The sequence below is a fragment of the Corythoichthys intestinalis genome, chromosome 8 (assembly GCF_030265065.1).
Source record: "Corythoichthys intestinalis isolate RoL2023-P3 chromosome 8, ASM3026506v1, whole genome shotgun sequence".
Taxonomy (NCBI): domain Eukaryota; kingdom Metazoa; phylum Chordata; class Actinopteri; order Syngnathiformes; family Syngnathidae; genus Corythoichthys; species Corythoichthys intestinalis.
The window spans coordinates 16,096,412-16,122,825 of NC_080402.1; the positions used below are offsets into that span (position 1 = coordinate 16,096,412).

The 26,414-nt window shown below is 39.2% G+C and overlaps 2 protein-coding genes across 7 annotated transcripts in view; both read right to left on the bottom strand.

Moving 5' to 3' along the window:
• Nucleotides 1-3,273, bottom strand: part of dennd1c (DENN domain containing 1C) — a 62,919-nt gene extending 59,646 nt beyond the window's left edge. For 5 of the 6 annotated variants that reach the window (XM_057844541.1, XM_057844537.1, XM_057844539.1 and 2 more), the window contains exons 1-4: nt 3,183-3,273; nt 2,804-2,868; nt 1,613-1,656; nt 1,472-1,521 (exon numbers count right to left, since the gene is read on the bottom strand). In XM_057844541.1, coding sequence (XP_057700524.1) covers nt 1,472-1,521; nt 1,613-1,656; nt 2,804-2,868; nt 3,183-3,199 — 176 coding nt within the window. In that variant the 5' untranslated portion in view covers nt 3,200-3,273. Of the gene's footprint in view, nt 1-1,471; nt 1,522-1,612; nt 1,657-2,803; nt 2,869-3,182 lie in introns of those variants that run through there. The other variant, XM_057844540.1, reaches the window with a different exon arrangement.
• A 4,593-nt stretch (nt 3,274-7,866) lies between these two features.
• LOC130920492 (tubulin beta chain-like) lies at nt 7,867-22,158 on the bottom strand. The gene is made up of 5 exons (XM_057843765.1): nt 21,991-22,158; nt 14,517-14,625; nt 14,312-14,422; nt 13,956-14,200; nt 7,867-8,998 (listed from the first exon to the last, which is right to left on the bottom strand). The coding sequence occupies exons 1-5, from the start codon at nt 22,045-22,047 to the stop codon at nt 8,174-8,176; spliced, it is 1,347 nt and encodes a 448-aa protein (XP_057699748.1). The 5' UTR covers nt 22,048-22,158; the 3' UTR covers nt 7,867-8,173.
• Between the last annotated feature and the right edge of the window lie 4,256 nt (nt 22,159-26,414).

Genomic DNA, 26,414 nt, shown 5'->3' on the forward strand with positions numbered 1-26,414 from the left:
ACCCACTTTGAAGCATGGAGGAGGGGGGTGGGGGGGATCATGCTTTGGAGATGTTTTTCTGCAAAGGGACCAGGACGACTGATCTGTGTGAAGGAAAGAATGAATGCGGCCATGTATCGAGATATTTTGAGTGAAAATCTCCTTCCATCAGCAAGGGCATTGAAGATGAGACGTGGCTGGGTCTTTCAGCATGACAATGATCCCAAACACACAGCCAGGGCAACAAAGGAGTGGCTTCGTAAGAAGCCATTCTCCAGATCTCAACCCCATAGCATATCATTCACGTTTGTTAATTTAGTCATAGGTAATTTATATATACCTTTTCTTATAGTTTGTCTATATGTTATACATTTGATTGTACACTGTCTGAGCTGCTGCAATGCCTGAATTTCCCCTATGAGGGATCAATAAAGTCTTTGGACTGAAATTCTTGAATTTTACAGGTGTAAACATTTTGATTTACTGTCAACTAAAATTGGACGAAATCTGTGTGAGATTTTGTCGACTAAAACTAGACGAAAACATTTTGAAATGACAAATACGACTAGAACTAATAAGTATTTTCGGCCAAAAGACAAAGACTATGACAAAAATTAAAAGGGCTGCCAAAAACAACACTGTACACTGTACTGTACTCTCATACAGCAAATAACTTCATGGTACACTCAGTAAAAATACTTCACCCACATCAGAGACACACACACAGGAAGAGAAAAAAAGCAATTCAGTATTTTGTAAGAGGCATTTTTTGGGTCAGTCAAAAACAGCTTGTGTGATTTAATAATAATAGTACATTTTATTTGTATAGTGCTTTTTAAGAGACTCAACTAGAATTGCATAGTTTTCAGTAGAGTTGTCCAATATTATCAGGTAGCAGATAATATCAGCCAATAAAAGCATTTTAAAATGATATCGGATAATATCAGCGTTGGTTTTTCATTATCGGTTTTGGGCCAATACAGTATGCATGTTGCCTTCAAAGTGAATGTAGAGGCCTTATGCCTTTGGACAAGTGCTGGTAACAGCTTAGCACAGCAGTTATACTTATTAACCATTAGATCGCTCCAAACTAAGCTGCTTGGGACTTATGGTATGTATGTTATGTGAGCATTATCATTATTAAAGCATCCAGTGGGGCATCACAATACAATTACCTATAATGTGATAAGTCCACGAACGCATATATCGGTATCAATTTGATAGAGGTATCGGATTTTTGGAGTTGGACAATATAAAAATTACATTTAGTCAAAACCACTTATAGGTCTTTTTACTGAACATAGCCGAGATAATTAGCATTATTCACATTTACTGTAGATTTGAGACTGCTTCTGTTTTCATTTTGAGCAATTTTCGGCTCATACACTCGCATACAATATTTTGATGTGACAAAAACCGTGAGATTCCGCTAAATGAAAAGCAAAGCTACTGCGATCAGGATTTTTAGTGGGAGTGACTACAGCAAACTTACCTTTGTATGTCGTAGGGAAAGCAGAACTTGGACAATGTTTGACAAGACTCCTACAAGGGGGAACATTTTTGGGGGATACAAATACTGTAATTATGAATGTAGTCCAGAATATGTTGCAAGCAAATGCAATCAAGGGTCAACCTCATCTCCAAAGTCTTCCGGAAACTGAAGACGTACTCCCGGATCTGTGGAGATAAAAGCACAAGGGCGTAAGTTTACATAGGGACGGTAGGGACATAACACTACTAACTTTTCAGGACGCTCAAATTGTCCCCACCAACATTTAAGCAACCTTCTTCTTCTGAAAAGTCCAGAGCAGATGGCGGGATGCCCTGTCCCAACACCAGGAACACTGGAGAACGCTCGATATCCAATGAATAACGCGCTTGATAAGACTCTGAGAGTCCCTTTGACGCTGAGGTGGCAAAATCCACAACCCTCGTTACCCTTACAGCAGTAACTTCCGAATCCTCCTGTCCAATCCACAAACAGGAAATAATCCGAAACACACCCTTCTTCCTGCTCACTGCCCACCCCGCGAGAGCCTTCAAAAGACTGAATGTTTAAGTAAGCATTTTCATTTTTCTCGGGAACCTTTTGTTGACTTCTCATATAATGATCTTGGAACGAGTTTGCCTCCTCTCCTGAGTTTGTTTCGCCTTTCTGTTTGATTGCTGTCGACTTGTTCTCGGTGAGCCTACTTTAAACCTTTCACAATGGAGTCAGTACAAAAGGTTAAGACTGAGGTGATCGCACAGAGTTTGGCCTTCTGGCCGGATTTTGTGGTCTTGCTGGCCCGGGTCATTGGAGCTGCGCCAGCGCAGGTCCGGCGGTTCGGTTGACGCTATTCCAGCGGTCTGGCTAGAATGTCAGATTCCTTCATTTTTTTGATAGAGTTAGTTAAAATTTCCAGTCGCATGATACCGCACCATGAGATGTGTCCATCTAGCGGGGGTTTTCCAGGACTTTTTTTCAACATTTCAAAATCATGCACGTTGTGTTTAGTTTACTTAAACACTCTAGACTATCTACAGATCACATTTCTTGCCCTCAGGTTCAAAGAAATAGGACATGCTGTGTGTTTTCCAAACCACAGAACAGGAAGTACCCATTGTTACTGCTGTGTTTCTATCATCTATTTAGTATTAAAAAAAATACCATTTTGCTTTACTTTTACACACATACTGTAAATTTGAAGTCATTATGTTATATTTGTTGCAATAACCCTGTTCATTTCAGGAACAATTTCTGTGGCTGAGCAGTTCATTGTGTATCGGATGAAGTTGTACTAATACAGTATGCGTAATTGCAAGGTAATGAAAATGGACTCACCTTTGTCTTTGTTTACAGGACATGTTGCCTCAAAGAACACGTTGAACGGCCGCTCAGGGTTTTTTCTGTTAAAACAAAGATGAATATGACCTAATATAGGCATGATTTATAATGGAACATAATTTCTCTGAGGTAATGAGCAAGAGTACACTCTGTCAAATGTATGACAGGAAATAACTATATTTGTAGCTTTTAATTAAATTATATTGCAAACGCTCAAATGATGGTTGGTTGCCTGTTGCTTTGAAAAGTTAGGGTCACTTATTGAGTGCAATTTGTTTGCTGTAGGAAATGTTCAAATATTAGAGGAAGTGACTAAAAATCCACAAAGACAGACATTCTCACTTCATGATTAACATGATGGACTTGATTAATTTACCTGAGTCTCGAGCCCATGCTGTGTGAACGCAGCTGTGTCCATGCGTCGGTACAGGAAAAGCGAGCTCTTTAGCAGGTGATCAGTGTTTAAGAAGACAGAGAAAAGTAGTGTCAGTCTGCACAATCAGCACTGCACCGGTGTCACTAACCACTTCCTGTTTCATGCCAGTCTTGTGTCACTCTGTGTGTTTAATAACACTCATCACAGACGTTAAACATTGTAATTCAACTACCCAACAAAATGCAAATCCCTATTAATATATAATTATTTTGTGAGATGCGATGTGCTTGTTCATTATTGGCATTTTTGCATTTACAAAAGTAATAGTCACATTAGACTTATACTGGATTATGAATTTGTATTTATTCATAGTTAACAGCACTGAAATGTATTTTGTATTTTTAATCAAGTTCATGTATCTACATGCCAGGAGATGCATTGTCTATTGTAAGTATCGATCAATTGTATGTATCTATTTTCAGTACAGTTTTAGACCGCCCGGAGGGAGGCTTCATGTTCTCGCTCACTTTCTTCTTTTTCTTCTGAGAAGACACTAACTAAAATTGCTACTCTGCCATTATTCATGCACAGATCACAATGAAACTTAGTAGTTCTAGGGATGTATAACCATACATTATGGTATCAGGTATCAATCAGGGCTGATTAGTTACATTATTTAATTGCAGACTTATACAGTGGGGCCACTGTAGTTTCCTGTAGGTTCATGTCTCTGGGTCGATGAGATGTTTAGGGAGCAAGTTGGGTGGTCATAGTTCATTTTGAACTTGTTATTCAACATTCAAGATGCTGTGTTTGCTTATTGCGATATATTTTAATTAGGGATGTCCCGATCCCATGTTTTCGCATCAAATTCCGGGTCACCTGACTTTGAGAATCATATCGATACGTAGTCCTGATCGGATACCGAAAAAAGAAGAAGAGAAAAAGAAAAAAAAAAGAAAAGTCTTGAATGATATTGGGAAAAAAATAACATTGCAATATACAGTGGGGCAAATAAGTATTTAGTCAACCACCAATTGTGCAAGTTCTCCTACTTGAAAAGATTAGAGAGGCCTGTAATTGTCAACATGGGTAAACCTCAACCATGAGAGACAGAATGTGGAAAAAAAAACAGAAAATCACATTGCTTGATTTTTGGTATAAAAGACACCTGTCCACAATCTCAGTCAGTCACACTCCAAACTCCACTATGGCCAAGACCAAAGAGCTGTCGAAGGACACCAGAGACAAAATTGTAGACCTGCACCAGGCTGGGAAGACTGAATCTGCAATAGGTAAAACGCTTGGTGTAAAGAAATCAACTATGGGAGCAATTATTAGAAAATGCGAGACATACAAGACCACTGATAATCTCCCTCGATCTGGGGCTCCATGCAAGATCTCACCCCGTGGCGTCAAAATGAACGGTGAGCAAAAATCCCAGAACCACACGGGAGGACCTAGTGAATGACCTACAGAGAGCTGGTACCACATTAAGTACACAATGCGCCGCCAGGGACTCAAATCCTGCACTGCCAGATGTGTCCCCCTGCTGAAGCCAGTACACGTCCAGGCCCGTCTGTGGTTCGGTAGACAGCATTTGGATGATCCAGAAGAGGACTGGGAGATATGTTTTTAGAATTAAAAACCCGATCCTTTTCACCTGTGTTATGAACGGCAAGCCGTTGATGTGGATCCCAAAAACAGACAAGGAGATCAGGTAGAGCTAATGTTTGTATTTAATAAGTACAACAAAGGGAGCACGCCAAAAATGCGAGTAGAACTGAGAGAGCACGCCAATAAACGCGGATATAATAAAATACAACAAAGGGAGCACGCCAATAAACGCGGATTTAATAAAATACAACAAAGGGAGCACGCGAAAAATGCGAGTTTAACAAAGTACAACTAAGAGAGCACGCTAGAATGCATGAATATAACACAGTACAAGAACCTGACTACAAAGCCCAAAAGAGCACTAAAGTAAAGATGACCCAAACCAGAATGCGACCGTAGTACGTCGGGAAACTCGAAGGATGACGATGAACACACAGGCGGTAAGCAAGGCAAATAGCAAGCAATAGTCCGACACTTGCAGATGGTGACAAGCTTCCCTAAATACTGAGCTTTCCTAATCAAGCACAGGTGTGTCGCATTACCCCGCCAATCTGGCTCAATCAGGTGCTGCATAAAAGGAAAGAAAAAGAACTGAGACACACACAAATATGACAACCTGATTCCATCCATCTGCCATCCATCCATCCATCCATCCATCCATCCATCCATCCATCCATCCATCCATCCATCCACCACTTAATCAGTGGTCGAGTCGCGGGGTTAGTAGCTTTAGCAGCGCAGCCCAGATTTCCCTCTCCCCAGCCACTTCAACCAGCTCCTCAAGCAGTATCCCAAAGCGTTCCCAGGCCAGCCAAGAGACGTAGTCACTCCAGTGTGTCCTGGGTGGGTCTTCCCCGGGGCCTCCCGCGAGTGGGACATGCCCGGAAAACCTCTCCAGGAAGGCGTCCAGAAGGCATCTGAACCAGATGTCGGAGCCAGGACACCCTGCAGAGGTAACTCTTTTCAGCCCCTTGTATCCACGATCTTGTTTTTTCGGTCACAACCCACAGCTCATGACCATAGGTGAGGGCAAGAACGTAGATCGACTGGTAAATAGAGAGCTTCGGCTTTTGGCTCAGCTCCTTCTTCACCACTACAGGCCGGATCGATCAGTCTCGCTGTTTTTTTTTTTCCCCTATAGGCCTATGTTAATATTCATTCATTCATTCATTTTCCGAGCCACTTATCCTCTCGAGGGTCACGGTGGAGCTGGAGATAACCGTGGGCATTAGGCGGTACACCCTGAATCGGTTGCCAGCCTATATTAATATTCAGACTGCAGAATATTGGCTTACAGTCACATCAAACGAAATACAATTTATATTAAACTTATACTACTATTGCACTCTTAACACTAGAACTACCAAGGGTGGATCAGTTGATACAAATCACTTTTGTAACTGGAAAAGGATCATCCGACCCAAATCAGCATATCTTTTGTGAGCGCTATGGTCCTCATAATTCCCATTCACCCTCGCAAAACCACAGGGTTGGATTGCTCCAATGGCGTACCGCACGCATGCTATTTTTAGACCGTGACGTCGCATCGTAAAGCAGAAGTAAAGCCAAAGTGGGACATTATAGACCCGCCCTCGCATAGAAACAACGTAATTTGTGCTACTTTTCGCTGGTAATCTTTCAAAAACGAACATGCCGATCACGCATTGCTTTTTTGGAACTTGTAGAAACGACTCTAGACATTACGACACATGAAGGATGTTTTCTTCATACGTTTCAGGCAACGTTGTGCCGTACTGCTTCTGTCTGACAATGAATGACCTGAAAAGAATTACAATGGTATCTGACAGCCACCATTACCGATTCTGTTCTTTATATGTATATATATAAATAAACAACTTTAGTAAGGGGGAAGTGTAAATAAATTATAGAATTAAGATTTGTTATCAATGAAAAAATTAAAAGTGTTCGCTGGCTCTCACTGAGTAGCATTTGCGATCGCTGCACAAAGCTAAGTAAATTACCCACAAGAACGGTAAGAGACGTAGGACAACCAGAAGATATATAAGAAAGACAGGGCTGATGGTAAAGGATACCTTATTGAAAGGTAGAAGAGGAGAATGTCATTCATTGTCAGTCGCGTCGATAAAAAAGCTAAGGCTATGCTTAGGCCCGCTCGTTTTTTTCGTCTTTTTCTCGCCTTCGACACTCAAGCCGTCTCTTTAACTGAACATTTTTATGTTCTTCCATATCTTTGCCAGTGAATTTGGCACCAGGCACATCATTTTCGGAGAGAATTGGTAGGTTTAGCTCTGTAAACATCTCCTTCGTACACGATTTCCATTCATTTCCTATTAGGGACAAACGGTGACTTGTCCCTACTTAGCAACAGTAGCTAATGTCATGAATATTAATGAGCGGAAGTGATGTGTTGCTTGCGGTACGCCATTAGCATCTTGAGTGTTTGTGGGGGAGGGCTGCATTGGCTTTGTTGGACAGTGGAGTGCTCAGGCAGGCGAGTGCTCAGGCAGGCAATCGGGCGGACAACTTTTTTTACATATTCCAAAAGCTGCAGTTTGCCTGCAGTACAAGGGACTGTGTAATAAACAACAAAACAGTTTTTATGTGGTGACATATGACACTTTGCCCTTTTCCCGAGGCTAGGTGTTGGAGGTTGTTGCCGAAGCAATTTTTCCTTCTGCGCCTTCTTTGCGCCCACATGAGAGCAAGCCAATTCCTTTGCATGACCCACAGGAACTCCACCCGTCTGTCTTATATTCGAGATGCTAATTGCAGCTATCCGGAGTGAAACCCCCTTTCACACCTAGGCTGCGACTCCACTGTAGTCTAGCCTGCTTGATTGTTTGTTTGAGTGGTCTATTGTTTGACAAAGCCCAGTAGTCACTTTGTAATTGGGGTCATTTGACGCCTTTCTGTTATTTCTTTATAGCCCCCCCCAAAAAAAAAACAGGACTTCCAGTGTTAAAGAATGATGGTAGTACTAGTTAGATCTACTAGACAACTAGCAAAGTCTCGCTAGTTGTCTAGCAGTCAATCCAAGTAGTTAGGAAGCAAAAAAAAAAAAAAAAAAAAAAAAAAAGACATGATATATTTTCCAATACGTTTATTGAAATTAATTGCAAATCACGCATCTGAATTCAAATACAACGTACTGAATCTGGCCCAAATCTGATAAAAAAGGAAAAAATAGCTGACAACAGATCTCTATGTAGCCACTGGGGGAATTGAGGAACCGTATTCAGTAAACCCAGAATTGACTTGTAGAAGATGGCAAAGGTCTGAAGTCAGTAAGTTGGAAGGGAGACTAGAATGATTGTGCATTTATTGCAGACCTGCGCCGAGGCTAAAATAAGTGCACGGAGGCAGTGAATTGCCTCAGAGAGATACAGTAGGTGTTAGGCCATGTCTTCTTCTTCGTCGTCGTCCTCCCCGTCTTCAAAATCTCCCTCACCAACGGTGGCATCCTGGTACTGCTGGTATTCTGATACCAAGTCGTTCATATTACTCTCCGCTTCAGTGAACTCCATCTCATCCATGCCCTCGCCAGTGTACCAGTGGAGGAAAGCCTTGCGGCGGAACATAGCAGTGAACTGCTCAGATATGCGCTTGAACAGCTCCTGAATGGCAGTGCTGTTGCCAATAAAGGTGGCTGCCATCTTGAGGCCACGCGGCGCGATATCGCACACAGCTGTTTTGACATTGTTGGGGATCCACTCGACGAAGTAGCTGCTGTTCTTGTTTTGGACGTTCAGCATCTGCTCATCAACCTCTTTCATGGACATGTGACCACGGAATATGGCCGCCACGGTCAGGTAGCGTCCGTGGCGGGGGTCACAGGCAGCCATCATATTTTTAGCATCAAACATCTGCAGAGTGAGCTCAGGCACAGTAAGTGCTCTATACTGTGTGCTCCCCCTGCTGGTGAGTGGGGCAAAGCCCGGCATGAAGAAGTGCAAACGAGGGAAGGGGACCATGTTGACAGCTAATTTGCGGAGGTCTGCATTCAGCTGCCCGGGAAAACGCAAGCAGGTCGTCACACCGCTCATGGTGGCGGAAACCAGGTGGTTGAGGTCTCCGTAGGTGGGTGTTGTCAGCTTCAGAGTACGGAAGCAGATGTCGTATAATGCTTCGTTATCAATGCAGTAGGTCTCGTCCGTGTTCTCCACAAGCTGGTGGACGGACAGGGTTGCATTGTAAGGCTCCACCACTGTGTCGGACACCTGGAGACAAAATGCTACAATTAAAAACTAGAATTTCAGTCAGATGAATGTACAACTACAGCATGGTTGAATCATTGAGGGTCGTTTCAGTCAATTGGAAGTCTGAGCTTTTAGACAAATATTTTGCTTTTTATGTCATTAAAAATCATACATGACAAAAACACACTCAGCAAAAAGTTGGCACCTAAACGATTACTAAGTTTTTTGAATAATCGATAAAATACCATGATTTCACGTTTCCATAATGATGCATGTGACGAGCAGTGGCTACCATTAGCCTCTGCTTCTGTTTGTTTTGACTATTCATAAGGTGTCCATACGTCTGGTTTTATGCAGGACAGTCGTTCACAGGAACCTCAAGCAGGACACTCATTTATCCTCCCTTAAGGCCGAGTTATACTTCCGCGTCAGACCTGTGCCGTCACGGAAGACCCGATTTACGACCCTGCGCTGCAGCCTGATGCGGTCCTATTGATTTTTCAAACCCTAGCGTCACATTAACGCATATGACGAGGTGGAAATAGACTGTGATTGGTTCGCTCAGACTGTTGTTTCCGTTTCAGCGCGAAATCACCGCCGTTGTAAACCATTATTTTTCTACACGCAAAAATGGACTAAGCCGACGGGAGTATCATCGAAGAGCAAGTCTCGTGAAGACATCATAAAGTTTGTCAAATGGAAAGGTCAGCGATTGAATAAAAAAATGGAAGAACCACCGAGACGTGTGTGTTCGGAATCGAGTGGCCACATGAAGCGGTGACCCAGTCGGCCAAAAACTGCCAGCTTTTTATCACTTTATGTCGTATTTTTGGTTGGTGTACTTCAATATTTATTGTGTACATATGCTTGTTGTGAGTCTGCTGTGATTTATTTGCGTGTCACACTTCACGTATATGAAGAATAAAGCACAGGTTTGGTGTCAAATGAGTTGTTTTGATCTTTAATTTTCAATAACAGACAATTTGCACACGATACATCATCACTGATTGAGAGTGCCTCGGTGCTTTTTATGATAACGTTAACATCAAGGCTTCCAACGCAGTTTGGGAAGTTCCATAGACGCTAGAAATCTGCTATGGCTTCCCACTGGCTAGTTGTAGGACACGGCAAACAAATCGGGCTGGAGGGCTTCGCAGACCTCTGACAAAACGCTGGACGCAGTGCTCGACGCCAGTCTGAAGCTAGCAGCCACAGCTAGCTGGTTTCCATCCGAGGCTAGAACTCTATGCGGGATCAAAAGTTGGACGACCGCCTCGAAACCGTCTTCTGCGTCACCTGTGCCTCAACATTTGTAGGATCAACATTTATTCAGTGTTGATGAGCTGAAGATCCACATTCAAGCGTTCCATCTTGCATTGTTTATTTTTTCTCCGTTAAACTAGACAGGAGGAAGTCAACAAGCATGCCCCAAAACTGTACAAACTAGGGCTGTCAAACGATTAAAATTTTTAATCGGGTTAATTACATCTTAAAAATTAATGAATCGTAATTAATCGCAATTAATCGCAATTCAAACCATCTCTAAAATATGCCATATTTTTCTGTAAATTATTGTTGGAATGGAAAGATAAGACACAAGATGGATATATACATACAACATACTGTACATAAGTGCTGTATTTGTTTATTATAACACAAATGGCATAATGAACATTCTTTCTGTGTAAGTGATCCACGGATAGTAAGACTTGTAGTTCATAAAAGATAAATGTTATAGTTACAAGTTATAGTAATTTTATATTAAAACCCCTCTTCATATTTTCGTTTTAATAAATTTTGTACAATTTTCAATCAAAAGTAGAGTTAATATAATAATAAGAAGAATAAAAATAACAATAATAAGAACTGAGTGACCAAACTCTGAGTAATGCCAGTTCACTTTGCATTGTTGTTTAGCTGTGTGAGAATAGGGCCTCATTACTACAGACTGAAGTGCTTTTCTTTTTGTGAACATTATTTTTTTTTTGAGAGATAGCAATATTATTTGTGTTGTGCTTTTACTTAGCTTTTACTTCGCCTTAATAACAGATATATCTCTGTGCATATCTTACCCAAAATACAACAAGAGACACATAATTGCCACTAAACAAAGCAAACTTACCGAAATATGTGTGGAGCACAAAGCAACAGCATAAACGTCTCACAACTACTAATTCTCCCACTATTAGAAGGAATAACATTAGTATGGAACGGCGCTGCATCAGTGTTGTGATGTGTTTTAAACATTTTCACTTTTTATATGCACCTGTTACATGGTGTTTTGTTCCAAATGTGTCCTTAAAAGTTCTATTATGAACTGTAATTTGTATTCGCGTATTTATTTCATTTTCCTTCATAGTGTATACTAAGGGTGTAACGGTACATGTAACAGTATTGAACCGTTTTGGTACGTGGTCCTCGATTCGGAACAGACGAACGAGTTTCTGACGTAATATAACCCTTACTTTTCGAGGCTGTGAGTCGATTGGGTTACAGTTTCTTTGTGTATATTATATTTACTCCGTCTTCTCTACTATAATGAGGACCAACACGGTAGGACAGTATAACCAGGAAACGTCAACGGTGTGACAATGTGGCCGCCGCGAGGACACAGGGAAACGCGGCTGTTAGAGTCAATCAGCCAATGCACACCAGTCGCAGTGCGGCCGCGTGTTAGATGCGTCCCAGAAGCGGCTCAACGCGACGCACACGAAAAGAACGGCAGAGTTTATTATTTGCCGCGAGACTACCGGTAGCTAGGCCGGAAGTCACTTGTGTAAAAATACGGTGGATCCGGTCGATTTTCAAACTAATATGCAATTGTAACCTACTTTTTGAGTCCATCAGATCTATTGAGTGGTAGATCAGGGCACAGTTGACTTGTCTTTGTTGATTTACTACTGTCTTCTGTGCTATAATAATAACCAACACGGCCCCGTGTTTAATACAAAACCCTCTTACCACAACAAAACAAGTAGGAACTAATATTCACATAGGAACTAAAGTTATACAACATAAACTATACGATATAAATGAATACCACATCACATTTGTAAAATATAAACATAAAATAATTAATAGGGCTGCAGCTATCGGATATTTTAGTAATCGAGTAATCAACTGAAAAGCCTATCGATTAATCGAGTAATCGGATAAAACTTATATATTTTTAGGTAAAGAGCAATTATAAATATACATGAGAAAACAAGACATTTCATCTAGTGTTGAACCATTTTCAGTCAATCAATGTCTTTATTTTAGGTGTACATTGTTGAAAACAGCCAACAATTGCCTCTCAGATGTGACTAGAATAAAAAAAAAGACCAATTCACTGCTTTCACTCAAAAACTTTTAGATCTTATAAAAAAAAAAGTATATATTTCTTACAAGCCATTTTTAAGTTCTAGTTAAGTTTTAAGTTAGTCTAAACTGTAAGTCCTGATAGAATTTTGAGTTTTTGCAGTGTTCAAAATAAAAGTATCAGGTTATAATATGGCGGTGACATTGGCATGAGTTCCTGAATGCACCGCGTGACGTGCGGGGGTGAGGGAGGTGCGGGACAGCGAGAGACGTGCCTTCCTGTTGTTGTTGTCGTCCCACAAGTTTGCAAAAAAGAAATAATTGCAACCTAACGACGCGGGTGACTCTTTGTCAACGTTACAGTATGATACCTGCTGTATTGGAGCACATTAGGGACCAGTGCTACTTGGTGTTTTAGCCAGCAATGACTACTGAGCTAAAATTGATAGTTAGCATTATTGAGTTTTTATTTTACACCCTCATCACTCCACAACGCTATGTTATGTTAAAGCCTGTATGTAAGACACGTTAGCCACGCATCGACAGTGGTCTTAATAGAAACCTAGCCATCCTCAGGGCTAACATTACGTGAGCGAGTGACAGTAACTTAATCTTATTTATTAGCACTGAGAATTGTACTGCTTTAAGATGGCGGCTGTTTACTTACACCGCTGACTCTGTCATTTCGCATCTAGTTCAACATATATTTGATATCTATGAGACGCATCAGATGCTACCTGCTACCACCTTAATATCATGCGGGCTAGTTTTTAGCAACGTCGGCGTAGTTTGGAGCGGCTGTCAGCTGTAGAAAGGTTTTTTATATTTTTTTATTGCTTCTTCCTCTATGCACGTGACATCAGCGCGTTGTACCGCATTAAAAGTAGTCTGGGCAAAACATGATGCTTAGAGCTGGCAAAATTAAACGATTCCTCGAGGTGAATAAAATTACTCGGATCAGTTTTTAAACTCGAGTTCCTCGAGCATTCGTTTCAGTGCTGAAAATAAATAATAGCGCATTTAAATAAGATAAATTGAAATGAGCTAAAACACCTGTAATTAAATAATAAGAACTATACACACATCCTGCTTACACAACTAAATTTATTAATTTATGTGTGGCGCTTTAACTTGAGAAAATCCACCAATAAAGCTTTTGAAAACCGTTCATAAGAAAAAAAAATGTTTCATTGAGGCATTTCATTTGCAAAATACATGTTCAAATCTTTGTCATTGGGACTGTTTTCCCTTTAGCACAGGGCTTCTTTTTTCGTCTTTCTGTCAGAAAGAAAGCTGACCAATACGCGGGGTCTGAAAGGCAAATTGTTGTTGGATTATCTTTAAATACCCGCTACTTTTTGAACAGAATTGTAGCTTTGTATAGGCTAATGTTCCTATTGTTGAAAGCACAAAACAACTAGCACATTTATATTTTGCATTTTGTTTTCTTACTGTACCGAAAATGAACCAAACCGTGACCTCAAAACCGAGGTACGTACCGAACCGAGATTTTTGTGTACCGTTACACCCCTAGTGTATACGTTGTTCTGTAAATAGGTGGCCAGCAAGTGAGCATTAAATAAACGGATAAACAATCAATAGTTTTGGCAGCAGAAAAAGACATTGTCATCCATTTCTGGAATAACACTGAATCAAATTAGTCTGAAATGATCTGTACCTTCGGAGAGGGCACCACACTAAAGGTGTTCATGATACGATCGGGGTACTCCTCACGGATTTTGCTGATTAACAGTGTTCCCATCCCGGAACCGGTGCCACCACCCAGAGAATGTGTAAGCTGGAACCCCTGGAGGCAGTCACAGCCCTCGGCCTCCTTCCTCACCACATCCAGAACTGAGTCCACTAACTCAGCTCCCTCTGTGTAGTGACCCTTGGCCCAGTTATTGCCAGCTCCACTCTGACCTGGGGAAAAAAAGAGCTAATCATGATCTAATCGATAAGTGAACTAAATAGCAACATGTATTATTTTATGTATATTATCTGCAGTTATCAAAAATCAGAATGAAAGTTTACCAAAGACAAAGTTGTCAGGTCTAAAGATCCTGCCAAATGGGCCAGACCGGACAGAGTCCATGGTGCCTGGCTCCAAATCCACCAAGATTGCCCTTGGGACATACTTTCCTCCTAAAAAAACAAAAACAAATTGTTGCGCTCAAAACTGGATTTCATTTCACGTACAACACATAAACAATGACAGTTGAATTTAGGGATTTCTGACCTGAAGCCTCATTGTAATACACATTGATTCTATCCAGTTGAAGGGCATCATCTCCTTGGTAGGATCCAGTTGGGTCGATGCCATGCTCATCACTGATCACCTCCCAAAACTGGTAGAGACAATACAAGGTAACAGGAAACATTTTCAAAGGTTTTGTCAATGTAATGTTGATTTAACAACATCATATCTGTCCATGATTTAGTCCACGTCTACCAAAGTTTCAAATAGTATAACATAATTAAGTCTTGTAAAACTCAGATTTCCGATGTCAAAATTACAACAACTAGATCAAAGGCATTTATTATTATTATTATTCTAACGATTGTCATAATTTAACCTAGAAATATTCTTTCGTGTGCTGTGCCACACCTTCATTGTAAATACCTTTACCATAGACTTCAATATCAGTTGGTAAAACAGCTCCTACAGACATTGCGCCACGGCTTCCTAAAGGGGGCCGGGCCAGGCAGAGCGTTGTGGGAGCTTTCACTGCGATAAACTAAAACACACACTGCATTTTAATGCCGGATTTAGGTGGAAAAACAACGAAAGTTTTAGTGCATACAAGCAGGCAGCAGTGTCTCAAGAGTGATTTGGTCCAAGATTCATGGTAATTATTATCTAAAATAGCACCATGCATGCATTTTTAAATGTTGTGGAAAAAAATGAAACGACAGGAAAAAATTAGCGCAACTTCACCTTAAAATAATTACTTAAAATTAATGGTAACTACCCGTTTTTTTTGTTTTGTTTTTTTTTTTGCTTTTAACCAAGAATCTAGACTGTTTTACATTTATATTTATAGAAATTCTGGGATTTACACATTTATTTTAGGGCTGTCAAAATTATCGTGTTGACGGGCGTTAATTAAATTTTTTTAATTAATCACGTTAATTAAAATATTTGACGCAATTAACGCATGCAATGAATGACCTGCTGGCATATTGCCTCAAACATTACAATGAGGCCGTTTATGGACATTAAGAGTGAAGAGAATGCCACCGGCCGCTTGGGGGCAGCGCCGTTCCATACTCATGTTATGTCTTCTAAACGTGGGAGAATTAGTAGTTGTGAGACGTTTATGCTGTATTCACAATGCAATGCAAATTGCTATTTGTGCTCCACACATATTTCGGTAAGTTTTCTTTCTTTTAGTGGCAATTATGTGTCTCTTGTTTTATTTTGGGTAAGATATGTACAGATACAGTGGGGAGAACAAGTATTTGATACACTGCCAGCCCATTGGCAGTGTATCAAATACTTGTTCTCCCCACTGTATATGTTATACAGTAAAGGCGAGTGGACACAGGCGTTCTTTGGACCGCACCGTTTATTGGCATAAGCTTCTCCTCCTCCTTCTCCAAACATAAGTATCGTTTAGTGAAAGCACAACAAAAATAATATTCCTATCCCTCTCTCCCCCAAAAAAAAATAATGTTCACAAAAAGAAAAACACTTCAGTCTATAGTAATGAGGTCCTATTCTGACACACAGTTAAACAAACATGCAAAATGAACTGGCATTCCATATCAAAATAGCTATGCAAAATACACGTAAAACTTTTCACTCTATTTTTATTATTGTTATTTTTATTCTTCTTATTATTATATTAACTCTACTTTTGATTGAAAATTTTACAAATTTTACTGAAACGAAAACATGAAGAGGGGTTTTAATATAAAATTACTATAACTTGTAACTAGACATGTGCCGGTTACCGGTTTCACGGTTTACCGTGGTGTGAAAACGTCGCGGTTTCAAAACCACTAAAATTTTCCGTCAGACCGTAGTACGGTATTCGCAATTTTTCATGTGTCAAAAATCCAGCCAGAAGTGGCGTGGCGCGGCAGCGCTCACCCCCTCCCGTTTGTTGCTGCGTGTGAAAGTGATTATCGCTAAACAGCCAGCGAACCCTAAACAAATTCTCCAAACATAAGGCGTTCTTTTCTTCAATTTATTGAGCTCTCAAATCGTGGTAAGTGAAATATTCAGAATGAATACATTTAAAACGTTGTACAATTGTATTTTTCCATGTGTGAGTAGCTAAACAGATTAGCACTATGAGTTCGCCAAAAACAAAACACATATTTTCCTTTGAAATTCGATATACAAACTAACTAAAAGCTTATAAAAGACGAATGTTAGCCTAGGCTTAGCTGGGAGAGCAACTTCGTCGAGTGTTACTGCCGCAGAGTGAGAAAACAAGCATGATTCTCTTGAATGAAGGGGAAAAAAAGGTATAGCATCAAAGATCGTTAATTGAGGAAAGATGATCTTGCCCTAAGCACAAATCCACGTTCGCTGGATCAAGGAGAGGTCTCACTCCCAATTATTATTATTATTATTTTTTAAAGATGAAACCTTTCCACAACAATATTTACATTTTAACTAACTTATACATTTTTAACTAACTTATTAACTTTTGAATTCTTTGTTCTTTCTAACACAAAGGCATGACATCATGTAGACTAGAGTTGACACAGTGGCTGAAAATGGCGAAACTTCACTTGAGCTTTTCAATCCTCAAAAAAAATTATGCAGTATAAATTTTAAAAAAATTTATTCAAAAGAGTTTTTACTTTTTTTATAGAAATTATTTTGTTCTTGCTCTAAACTTGAGCAACTTGAGCTGTGGCTGTGGGTATAGTCTACATTATATTTTAATTTTATTTAAAATTTGTTTTTTTTTTTTAATTGATAATTTATATATTTTAACAATACATTCATATTCCAATTTGCAACTATGTTCTAAAAAAAAAAATCCTGTTCAATGGAAAGAAGTTTTTTTTTTTTTAACCCATACATCTCAAAATAACACATTTTGGAGCTATAATTGCAATACCGTGATACCGTGAAACCGTGGTATTTTTTTGCTCACGGTTATCGTACAGTCAAAATCTCATACCGGCACATGCCTACTTGTAACTATAACATTTATCATTTAAGAACTACAAGTCTTTCTATCCATGGATCACTTTAACAGAAAGAATGTTAATAATGCCATTTGTGGATTTATCGTTACAATAAACAAATACAGTACTGATGTACAGTATGTTGTATGTATATATCCGTCGTGTGTCTTATCTTTCCATTCCAATAATAATTTACATAAAAATATGGCATATTATAGAGCTGGTTAGAATTGTGATTAATTACGATTAATTAATTTTTAAGCTGTAATTAACTCGATTAAAAATTTGAATCGTTTGAAAGCCCTAATTTATTTACAACAATTTTCAACATAAAAAGCTCTTTGTTTTGTGATGCCTGCAATGTTGGATTTTGTATCCATACACAATAGTGTAACTTTACATTCAAATACCGTAATTTTCGACTTTTATCATTTTGGAGTCCTACGGCTTATAGTCCAGTCTCGCTTATTTGTTGATTTCTTTGGGTAAATAGGTAACATTTTACTTGAAAGCAGAATCATAAGACTACCATAAGATCGTCATAATTATGTCATAACACTATCATGGGCATTATGAATGCTTATGACAGATGTCATTAAGTGTCATCCGGCAAATTATGTCACTAACTCCATATATGTCCAGCGCAAATATTTTATATTCATTCAAAAGTGAGATAATTTGCTGTTGTGACACAAAATGACATCTGTCATTAGCATTTATCAATGCGCATGGCAGTGTCCTAACATACTTAAGATGGTCTTATGACAGTCTTATGGCGCCATTGTCAAATAAAGTGTTACTAAATACTATAACTAGCAATTTATGAAACAATTAGAACAGTAACTGAAGAAATAATTAGAACAGAACATGAATTTTGATTGTTATTCACATCTGTAGCACTGCAATGCATGCTAGGAGGCATGTTGATGACAATAGTGTTTACAGCAGGTGGCAGCAGAGGTTGACTGTCTCCTCCAAGGGAGTGTTGATCACCAAATCAAGCTTCGTGAAGCAATGAACCTTTGCAGCTAATTGGTTCAAAGCTTCATGGTGGTTCATTTGGTCTTCTGACATCCTATGATGCCGCTGTCAAATAAAGTGTCACCGGTTAATATTTTTTGGTGTAAATATCCCATAATACAGTGAGGACAGCTGCGACTTACAGTCCAGCGCGGCTTATCTATGAACAAATGCCATTTTTGTGTCAAATTTGGTGGGTGGCGGTTTATAGTCAGGTGTGCCTTATAGTCCGTAAATTACAGTAATCAGGTAATTTTCGGCCAACTGCCTGTTTTTTCGGTTAAAAACGAGTAATTTAGACATTTCTGCATTCATGCAAAAAAAATCGGCTTCAACGTTTTTAAGTAAAATTTCACTCTTAAAATGAAGAGGGCCAGATAGCCAGCAAGACGTGCTGAGGCAATAGTGACATCGGAATTCAACCTAAATACGTTGTAATTGTATATAGAAAAATGCTAAATTTGCTTTTGTTGTTGTAAGATGATTCTGCATACTTTCCTCAAGTATGAAGATTCTGATGTAAAAATTGAGTGATTTATTAGCTGTTGAACACTTATGTCAAAATAGCACAATTTTTTTTTTTTTTTTAAATTAAGTCGCTATTTGGGGCAAAAAATTATATGATATGTTAAGTATTGCTGTTAATCCTGAAAATATAGGTGATTATCTCTGCATTTGGTGATTGTGGATTGTGCATCTTGCGTAAAATCTGAGAATTTTATAGCCATTTTAAGTTTAGTTATACTTACATAAAAAATAATTAATCAGGACTTTATTAGGGAACGACTGAATTTTTTGATACTGCTGCTCATATATATATATATCAGGGGTCGCGTTAACCGAATATTTTCCATCGTTGACCGATTTTTTAAAATGGTGACGGAAAAAACTGAAATCCATCCATCATTTTGACCGGTTGCAATTTGCACCCCAGACCACAGGGTGGCGAGTGAGCTTATTAATTAGCCATTGTCTCTCTTGATGCATGACGTCGTTGGCCTTATTCTGAAAAATGTCAAGGCAACTGAGTGTCCGAAGTTTCTTCAAAAAGCCCCAAAACGACGATGGTGTTGATAAAAGAGGTGAAAAAACAGGGACTGCACAAGCGGGCCTGCAATTCAAGTCCATGCGCACCAGGAGGAAAGTGTGAGACTACGTTCAGGCCACAGCAGGTGAACTGTTAATTTCATTGTTCCATATGCTACATATGGTAGGCTACCTAACTACTGGGCCACAGTTAGCTGTTTTTGTCACTGCGGAGAAAAAGTTACATATTCATCTGCTTGATGTGTGATGGCACGGTGTGGATTCTCTGTTAAGCTTGTTCGGACAGAATATTAATTTAAAATGAATGAAAACTAAATACTATTGAATATGTTGAAGCGGTATGCAATGTTAAGAGTCTAGTTAGCTGTAGGCGCACTGTCCTAGACCCCTCACTATCCACTCGCGGGGGCCTGCGCTTGTCAGTGACGTTCCTTATTCTCGCTATATGATTATACAACTTTAACATTTGTTAATAATACGCTCTGTGTGTAGTATCATCCATCGCTTTTCCTTTTGAAATGGGCACTTATAAGCGAACGCAAGAAGTAACAACGGGAACATTTTTAAACGGGCATTTCACGGGAGAGCATTTCGACTCTTCGGCCAATCATATAGCGAGAGCGAGTGGATAGTGAGGGGACCGCGCGCGGCTCTTAAGTGTCTCTGTCACGTGACTGTCGTAGCCGGTAACGCGCTCGGCCAAATGGACACACAAGTACGGAAGGTGAATTATGCCAAACAAAGGGTCACCACAATGTCATTATCATCATTTTAAAAATTTAATTGACGGGTAAAAATAGATTATGACCGGATTTTTATGACCCTGTCAGTCAAAATGACAGACAACGAAAAAGTCTAGCGCAACCTCTGATATATATATATATATTTATATTAGGGCTGTCAAACAATTACAATTTTTAATTGAGTTAATTACAGCTTAGAAATTAACTATCGTAATTAATCGCAATTCAAACCATCTATAATATATGCCATATTTTTCTGTAAATTATTTTTGGAATGAAAAGATAAGACACAAGACGGATATATACATTCAAGATACGGTACATAAGTACTGTATTTGTTTATTATAACAATAAATCAACAAGATTGCATTAACATTATTAACGTTCTCTTAAAGCGATCCATGCATAAAAAAAACATGTAGTTCTTAAAAGATAAATGTTAGTACAAGTTATAGAAATTTTAAATTAAAACCCCTCTAAATGTTTTCATTTTATTAAAATTTGTAAAATTTTCAATCAAAAAACAAACTCCTACCTCGCCATTCTTGATGTCATTACACCATGCTCACTCCCCAAACCCATAAAATCATTTGGACCCAAGTGCCAGCAGAGGGCGCCAAACAACAAAAAACAAGTAACAAGCGGACATTACACTGCTGTCATTTTAATCTGAGCGGGGCACGTGCGTTAATTGCGTCAAATATTTTAACGTGATACTTGCAACTTTTGTTTTGAAAATATTTGAATTTTAGGTTTTTGAAAATAGGCCCCTTACGGAGCGGCAACGCGCCTTGTTTCCATCAACTGATAGTGAAGTCTAAGCCTTTGCCTAATTATTGTTCAGGGTCCTATGTCCTCTCATTATAAAAATTAAAATCATGCAGCAATAGTTTCCCAAACTGGGTCATTATGTCAACAGTGATAGCCTGCAAGCTATAAATGGAACAGGGGTGAGCTGAGTGTGTTATGCGCCACTCCCTGCACACCTGCACCAGTGACAAACCTGGAATTTGCTCACCTGCTTCTTTTTTGAAGCCAACAGGAACTATTTCCAATGGTTTGTTTCTCATACCAGTTTGCAAACGAATAGAAAACAGAATGATAAATTGATCAAATACCTTTAGAGTTAAATCTGGTGACGGCTGAAACTTTGGCCAACGCATACCTTATAAGTATTTAAGATCTGCAATTATATTTATTGCTTGATGCCTGAAGGTTGTATGAAAGACATGTACTAACATGCAACACTTACACCCTGCAAAGGAATCCAAGCACAATAGTGTAACAAACATGATATGTCCTACAAGTTTAAACCAAGATTATGCCAAGATAAATCAATTGTATAAGAAAATGTAGGGCCTAACAAAAAAAGGCTGGCAATTCAACATAATCTTGTGAGATTATCACAAGAAAAAAACAGCAATTTTTTAATCAGCAGGCATTATTCTGAGGAATGTTACATTTATTAATCTATTTAAAAATTAATATTTTGACAGTTTTAACTACAAATCACAAAGAAATTTTTATCATCCAACTGTTATTTTATCTATCTGCTCATGAAAACACAAACCATATATTAACACAGTGCAAAACGAATTTAAGAAATCAAAAAGTGGGCCAACAAGTCACATTTATGTGTGAAAATTTATGACAGATCACACGCTGATCACGCAACACTTGACCCAATGTTGACCTATTTAATAATCATGTCCACAAAGTAGCAAACAACAGAAGACAAGTGTCTAATTATACCTTTGCTCCAATCTGGTTACCACATTGGCCAGCTTGCAGGTGGACAATCTCACGCATGTTGCTGTAGTGGGTGCTGCGTCTTCAAGGAGCTGCTGTTCGATGCTGACGGCGTACAGAGTGTGTACACTGTGTTACAAGTGCTGAATGTGCTAGACGAATGGCAGAGTGCAGTTAAAAAGGTCTCAGATTCAGCACGCCCTTCCCTCAGAGTCGTACTTTACTTTCTGGAATGACACATTAACTGAAACAACTAGCCCAACTGGAAGACGAAACTGGTTCTTGCCAGACTAGATTTTATTATATGTTTTTCATAAAGTGCATATGTATTTCCTGGATTCAGGTTTAACAAACATGAAGCAAAATGCATAAGAATTTCTACTCTTAATAGGTTAATCAGCGAGTAGGAAAGCATTTATACAATAGTTCATAAGGACATCGGAACCTCAGCATTCTGAATGCACCAACTATCGTTGACGAACTTTTCTGTAAACACTAAAGACCTGTCTTGCAACATTTTCAACGACTTGGTACACTGCATATTAAAAACGTCTCGATAAGATTATTTTTCTTAAATATAGTTGAAGGAGATAGTATCTTTTCCCGTAGGCACCGTTCGACTTAACATAATCAATCAGGGAATAGCATCTTTTCTCCGATTTACTGTTTGACTGTTTGAATTCCTCAAACACACCCAAAATAAAATCAATCGCGTTTATATCATGGTTTGAGAAAAAACAAGCAGAATATACAGTGGGGCAAATATGTATTTAGTCAACCACTAATTGTGCAAGTTCTCCCAAATGAAAATATTAGAGAGGCCTGTAATTGTCAACATGGGTAAACCTCAACCATGAGAGACAGAATGTGGGAAAAAAAAAACAACAGAAAATTATATTGTTTGGGTTTGGGGTCGGGGTCGCACGGATTTCCTTTAGCATGATCTTGATCACATAAACAATGCTGCTACTACCAGCCAACGCGGCATGCTTGCTGTCATGAAAATAAAAATAAATCGAAAGTTTAATTTCGAAATATGGAACCACTAACACATCATATTTACCTGACGCTCTGTTGTGTTTTTGTTTTTATGCTCATCACTATTATTTTTGGTAACTATTGTTAAAACTAAAGTGTAAATAGCTAGTTGTCAAATGTCAACAGTGATAGCCTGCAAGCTATAAATGGAACAGGGGTGAGCTGAGTGTGTTATGCGCCACTCCCTGCACACCTGCACCAGTGACAAACTTGGAATATTAGACGGTTTCAATGCAAATCACTGGTATTAATAAATAAAATAATCCGGTCAGCTCCCCTGTCGTTCCCTCATCTCAGATCGTCAAATGCTGACGAGAAATAATTGTTTGCTCTTTACGATGTCGCCTTTCTACTCTCATTAGTCTGTTAAGAAAAATGTAGACATATTGCGACATCTCTCGTGCCCGCGTGCGTTGTTTTTGGGCGCTTGAGTAGCACATGATGGACGGATGGACATAATTTTTCATACCAACCACACCCGACACGCTCTGACACGAAAAAATAAATAAAACAATCCGAAAAAATGGACATGTATACAGTTTCATTGCAAATCTGTATTATGGTGATCATACTAAATATTCTTTTTTCTGTGCACATATGAGGTAAACATCGCTGCCATGAAGCCTCCATACAACGACAGTTCTCACCCCCCTGCACTGCCGTCACGCGACCGCAGCTCAGCTTTTGCTTGCCTCGTAGCTACCCGCGAAAGTGTTTTAAACTACTGTAAATTTGATTGTATGTCGTCACCAGTGTTGTCACGGATTACAGTGGTACCTCTACATACGAATTTAATTCGTTCCAGGACCTTGTTTGTAAGTCGAAATGGTCGTATGTCGAGCAGGATTTTCCCATAGGAATACATTATAATTCCATTAATTCGTTCCAAAGCCTAAAAACATACACTAAATTCTTAATAAATACTGCTGGCACTGTTACAAATGGCAATTAAACATAGAAAAACAAATAAGTTATAAATAAATAATTCAGAATAATATAATAATAATAAGAATAATTAATAATTATTCCTGTAAATAATGTAACGAATCGGATTCTAATATGGCGGACACTTTTTACTGTCCCTGAACGCACCGCGAAGGTGACGTCTCAGTGAGATAGGTCGGTGCGGTAGAGATAATACTTTCGTTTTCTTGAGAGCGGTCAACTGCTTAAGACAATGGGCGTTTTGTGTTGGATAAGTTCTTAAATAAATGATAAAAACGTGACGAAGCTGGCGATTTCCTTGGCAATGTTACCACAATAATAATTGTCACCTTAACTTATAAATAGTGGCGAACGGTGGTCGGAAGAGGACCATGGAGCTGTATTGTTGAGCCAGTTCAGGGACGCGCACCCCAAGCTCATATTTTTCTATAACTTGCATCTTCATTTCAAAGGTAAGCATCACTTTTTTCCTTGTTTCTCCAACTGTATCAACTTTTTTTGAAAACTGTGTTGATTTCTCACACAAGAAAATCCACCGTGCGTTCGTTTGCAGTGCTGTCATGTCGTCGTATTTCGAGCAACTCGTCGGATGTAGAAACAAATGGCGGCTCAAATTTTACGTCGGATGTCGAAAAGATCGTGTGTCGAAGTGATCGTATGTAGAGGTACCACTGTACTTTAAAAAGTAATTTAATTACTGATTACTGATTACACCTAAAAAAAAGTAATCTAGTTACTTTACTGATTACTTCATTATCAACGTAACTACGCTACTTTAAAAGTAACTTATCAGTTACTTTTTACCATTTTTTTTCCCTTTTGCTGCCTCAACATAAAAATAACTGAAAAATGTCATTGCGTGTAATTGAGAGTTTTTCACATAAGGCTTAATCTTTGAGTTAGCGGGGGTTTAATTAGTGGACCAGCCATTGACTCGCCCTAGCTTAGCCATTCCGGAGCCCTAAAACTAACAAATAACTGACAAATTGCACAAAATTTGTTTAAATCAACTCCAACGACTAATTAAACCCCCGCTAACTCCAAGATTAAGCCTAATGTGAAAAATTCTGAACTGCCCCTTTGAAATAAAGACCTAGCCGTTAAAATGTGGTCTCCAAAAGTTGTAAAGCAATAAAACAAACAATAAAAATTAATGAAATTAACAAAAATCCTACGACGTAAAGTTTTCATAATGGGTCAAAATCATTTTTCGAACAGATCATGAGACTAGCACCTCGGAGACTATCCTTTGCTTTGCTAAGCCAAAACTACACCAGAGGAGGCAAGATGGATATTTAGAATGTCTTTAAACCTAAGCTTTCAAACGCTGCCAACAACAACTTGAACAGTTGATTGAACTTGAACAGTGCCATGATGCGTATATACATATACAGTGCCTTGCAAAAGTATTCGGCCCCCTTGAATCTTGCAACCTTTCGCCACATTTCAGGCTTCAAACATAAAGATATGAAATTTAATTTTTTTGTCAAGAATCAACAACAAGTGGGACACAATCGTGAAACAACATTTATTGGATAATTTAAACTTTTTTAACAAATAAAAAACTGAAAAGTGGGCCGTGCAATATTATTCGGCCCCTTTACTTTCAGTGCAGCAAACTCACTCCAGATGTTCAGTGAGGATCTCTGAATTATCCAATGTTGTCCTAAATGACCGATGATGATAAATAGAATCCACCTGTGTGTAATCAAGTCTCCGTATAAATGCACCTGCTCTGTGATAGTCTCAGGGTTCTGTTTAAAGTGCAGAGAGCATTATGAAAACCAAGGAACACACCAGGCAGGTCCGAGATACTGTTGTGGAGAAGTTTAAAGGCGGATTTGGATACAAAAAGATTTCCCAAGCTTTAAACATCTCAAGGAGCACTGTGCAAGCCATCATATTGAAATGGAAGGAGCATCAGACCACTGCAAATCTACCAAGACCCGGCCGTCCTTCCAAACTTTCTTCTCAAACAAGGAGAAAACTGATCAGAGATGCAGCCAAGAGGCCCATGATCACTCTGGATGAACTGCAGAGATCTACAGCTGAGGTGGGAGAGTCTGTCCATAGGACAACAATCAGTCGTACTCTGCACAAATCTGGCCTTTATGGAAGAGTGGCAAGAAGAAAGCCATTTCTCAAAGATATCCATCAAAAGTCTCGTTTAAAGTTTGCCACAAGCCACCTGGGAGACACACCAAACATGTGGAAGAAGGTGCCCTGGTCAGATGAAACCAAAATTGAACTTTTTGGCCACAATGCAAAACGAAATGTTTGGCGTAAAAGCAACACAGCTCATCACCCTGAACACACCATCCCCACTGTCAAACATGGTGGTGGCAGCATCATGGTTTGGGGCTGCTTTTCTTCAGCAGGGACAGGGAAGATGGTTAAAATTGACGGGAAGATGGATGCAGCCAAATACAGGAACATTCTGGAAG

Coding starts and splice junctions, on each gene's coding strand:
- LOC130920492 (XM_057843765.1), bottom strand. CDS start 22,047: ATGCGTGAGATTGTCCACCTGCAAGCTGGCCAATGTGGTAACCAGATT. Junction 14,201..14,311: donor ACCTGACAACTTTGTCTTTG/GTAAACTTTCAT, acceptor TTTTTTCCCCAG/GTCAGAGTGGAGCTGGCAAT. Junction 8,999..13,955: donor GTGTGGTGCCCTCTCCGAAG/GTACAGATCATT, acceptor TTTTGTCTCCAG/GTGTCCGACACAGTGGTGGA.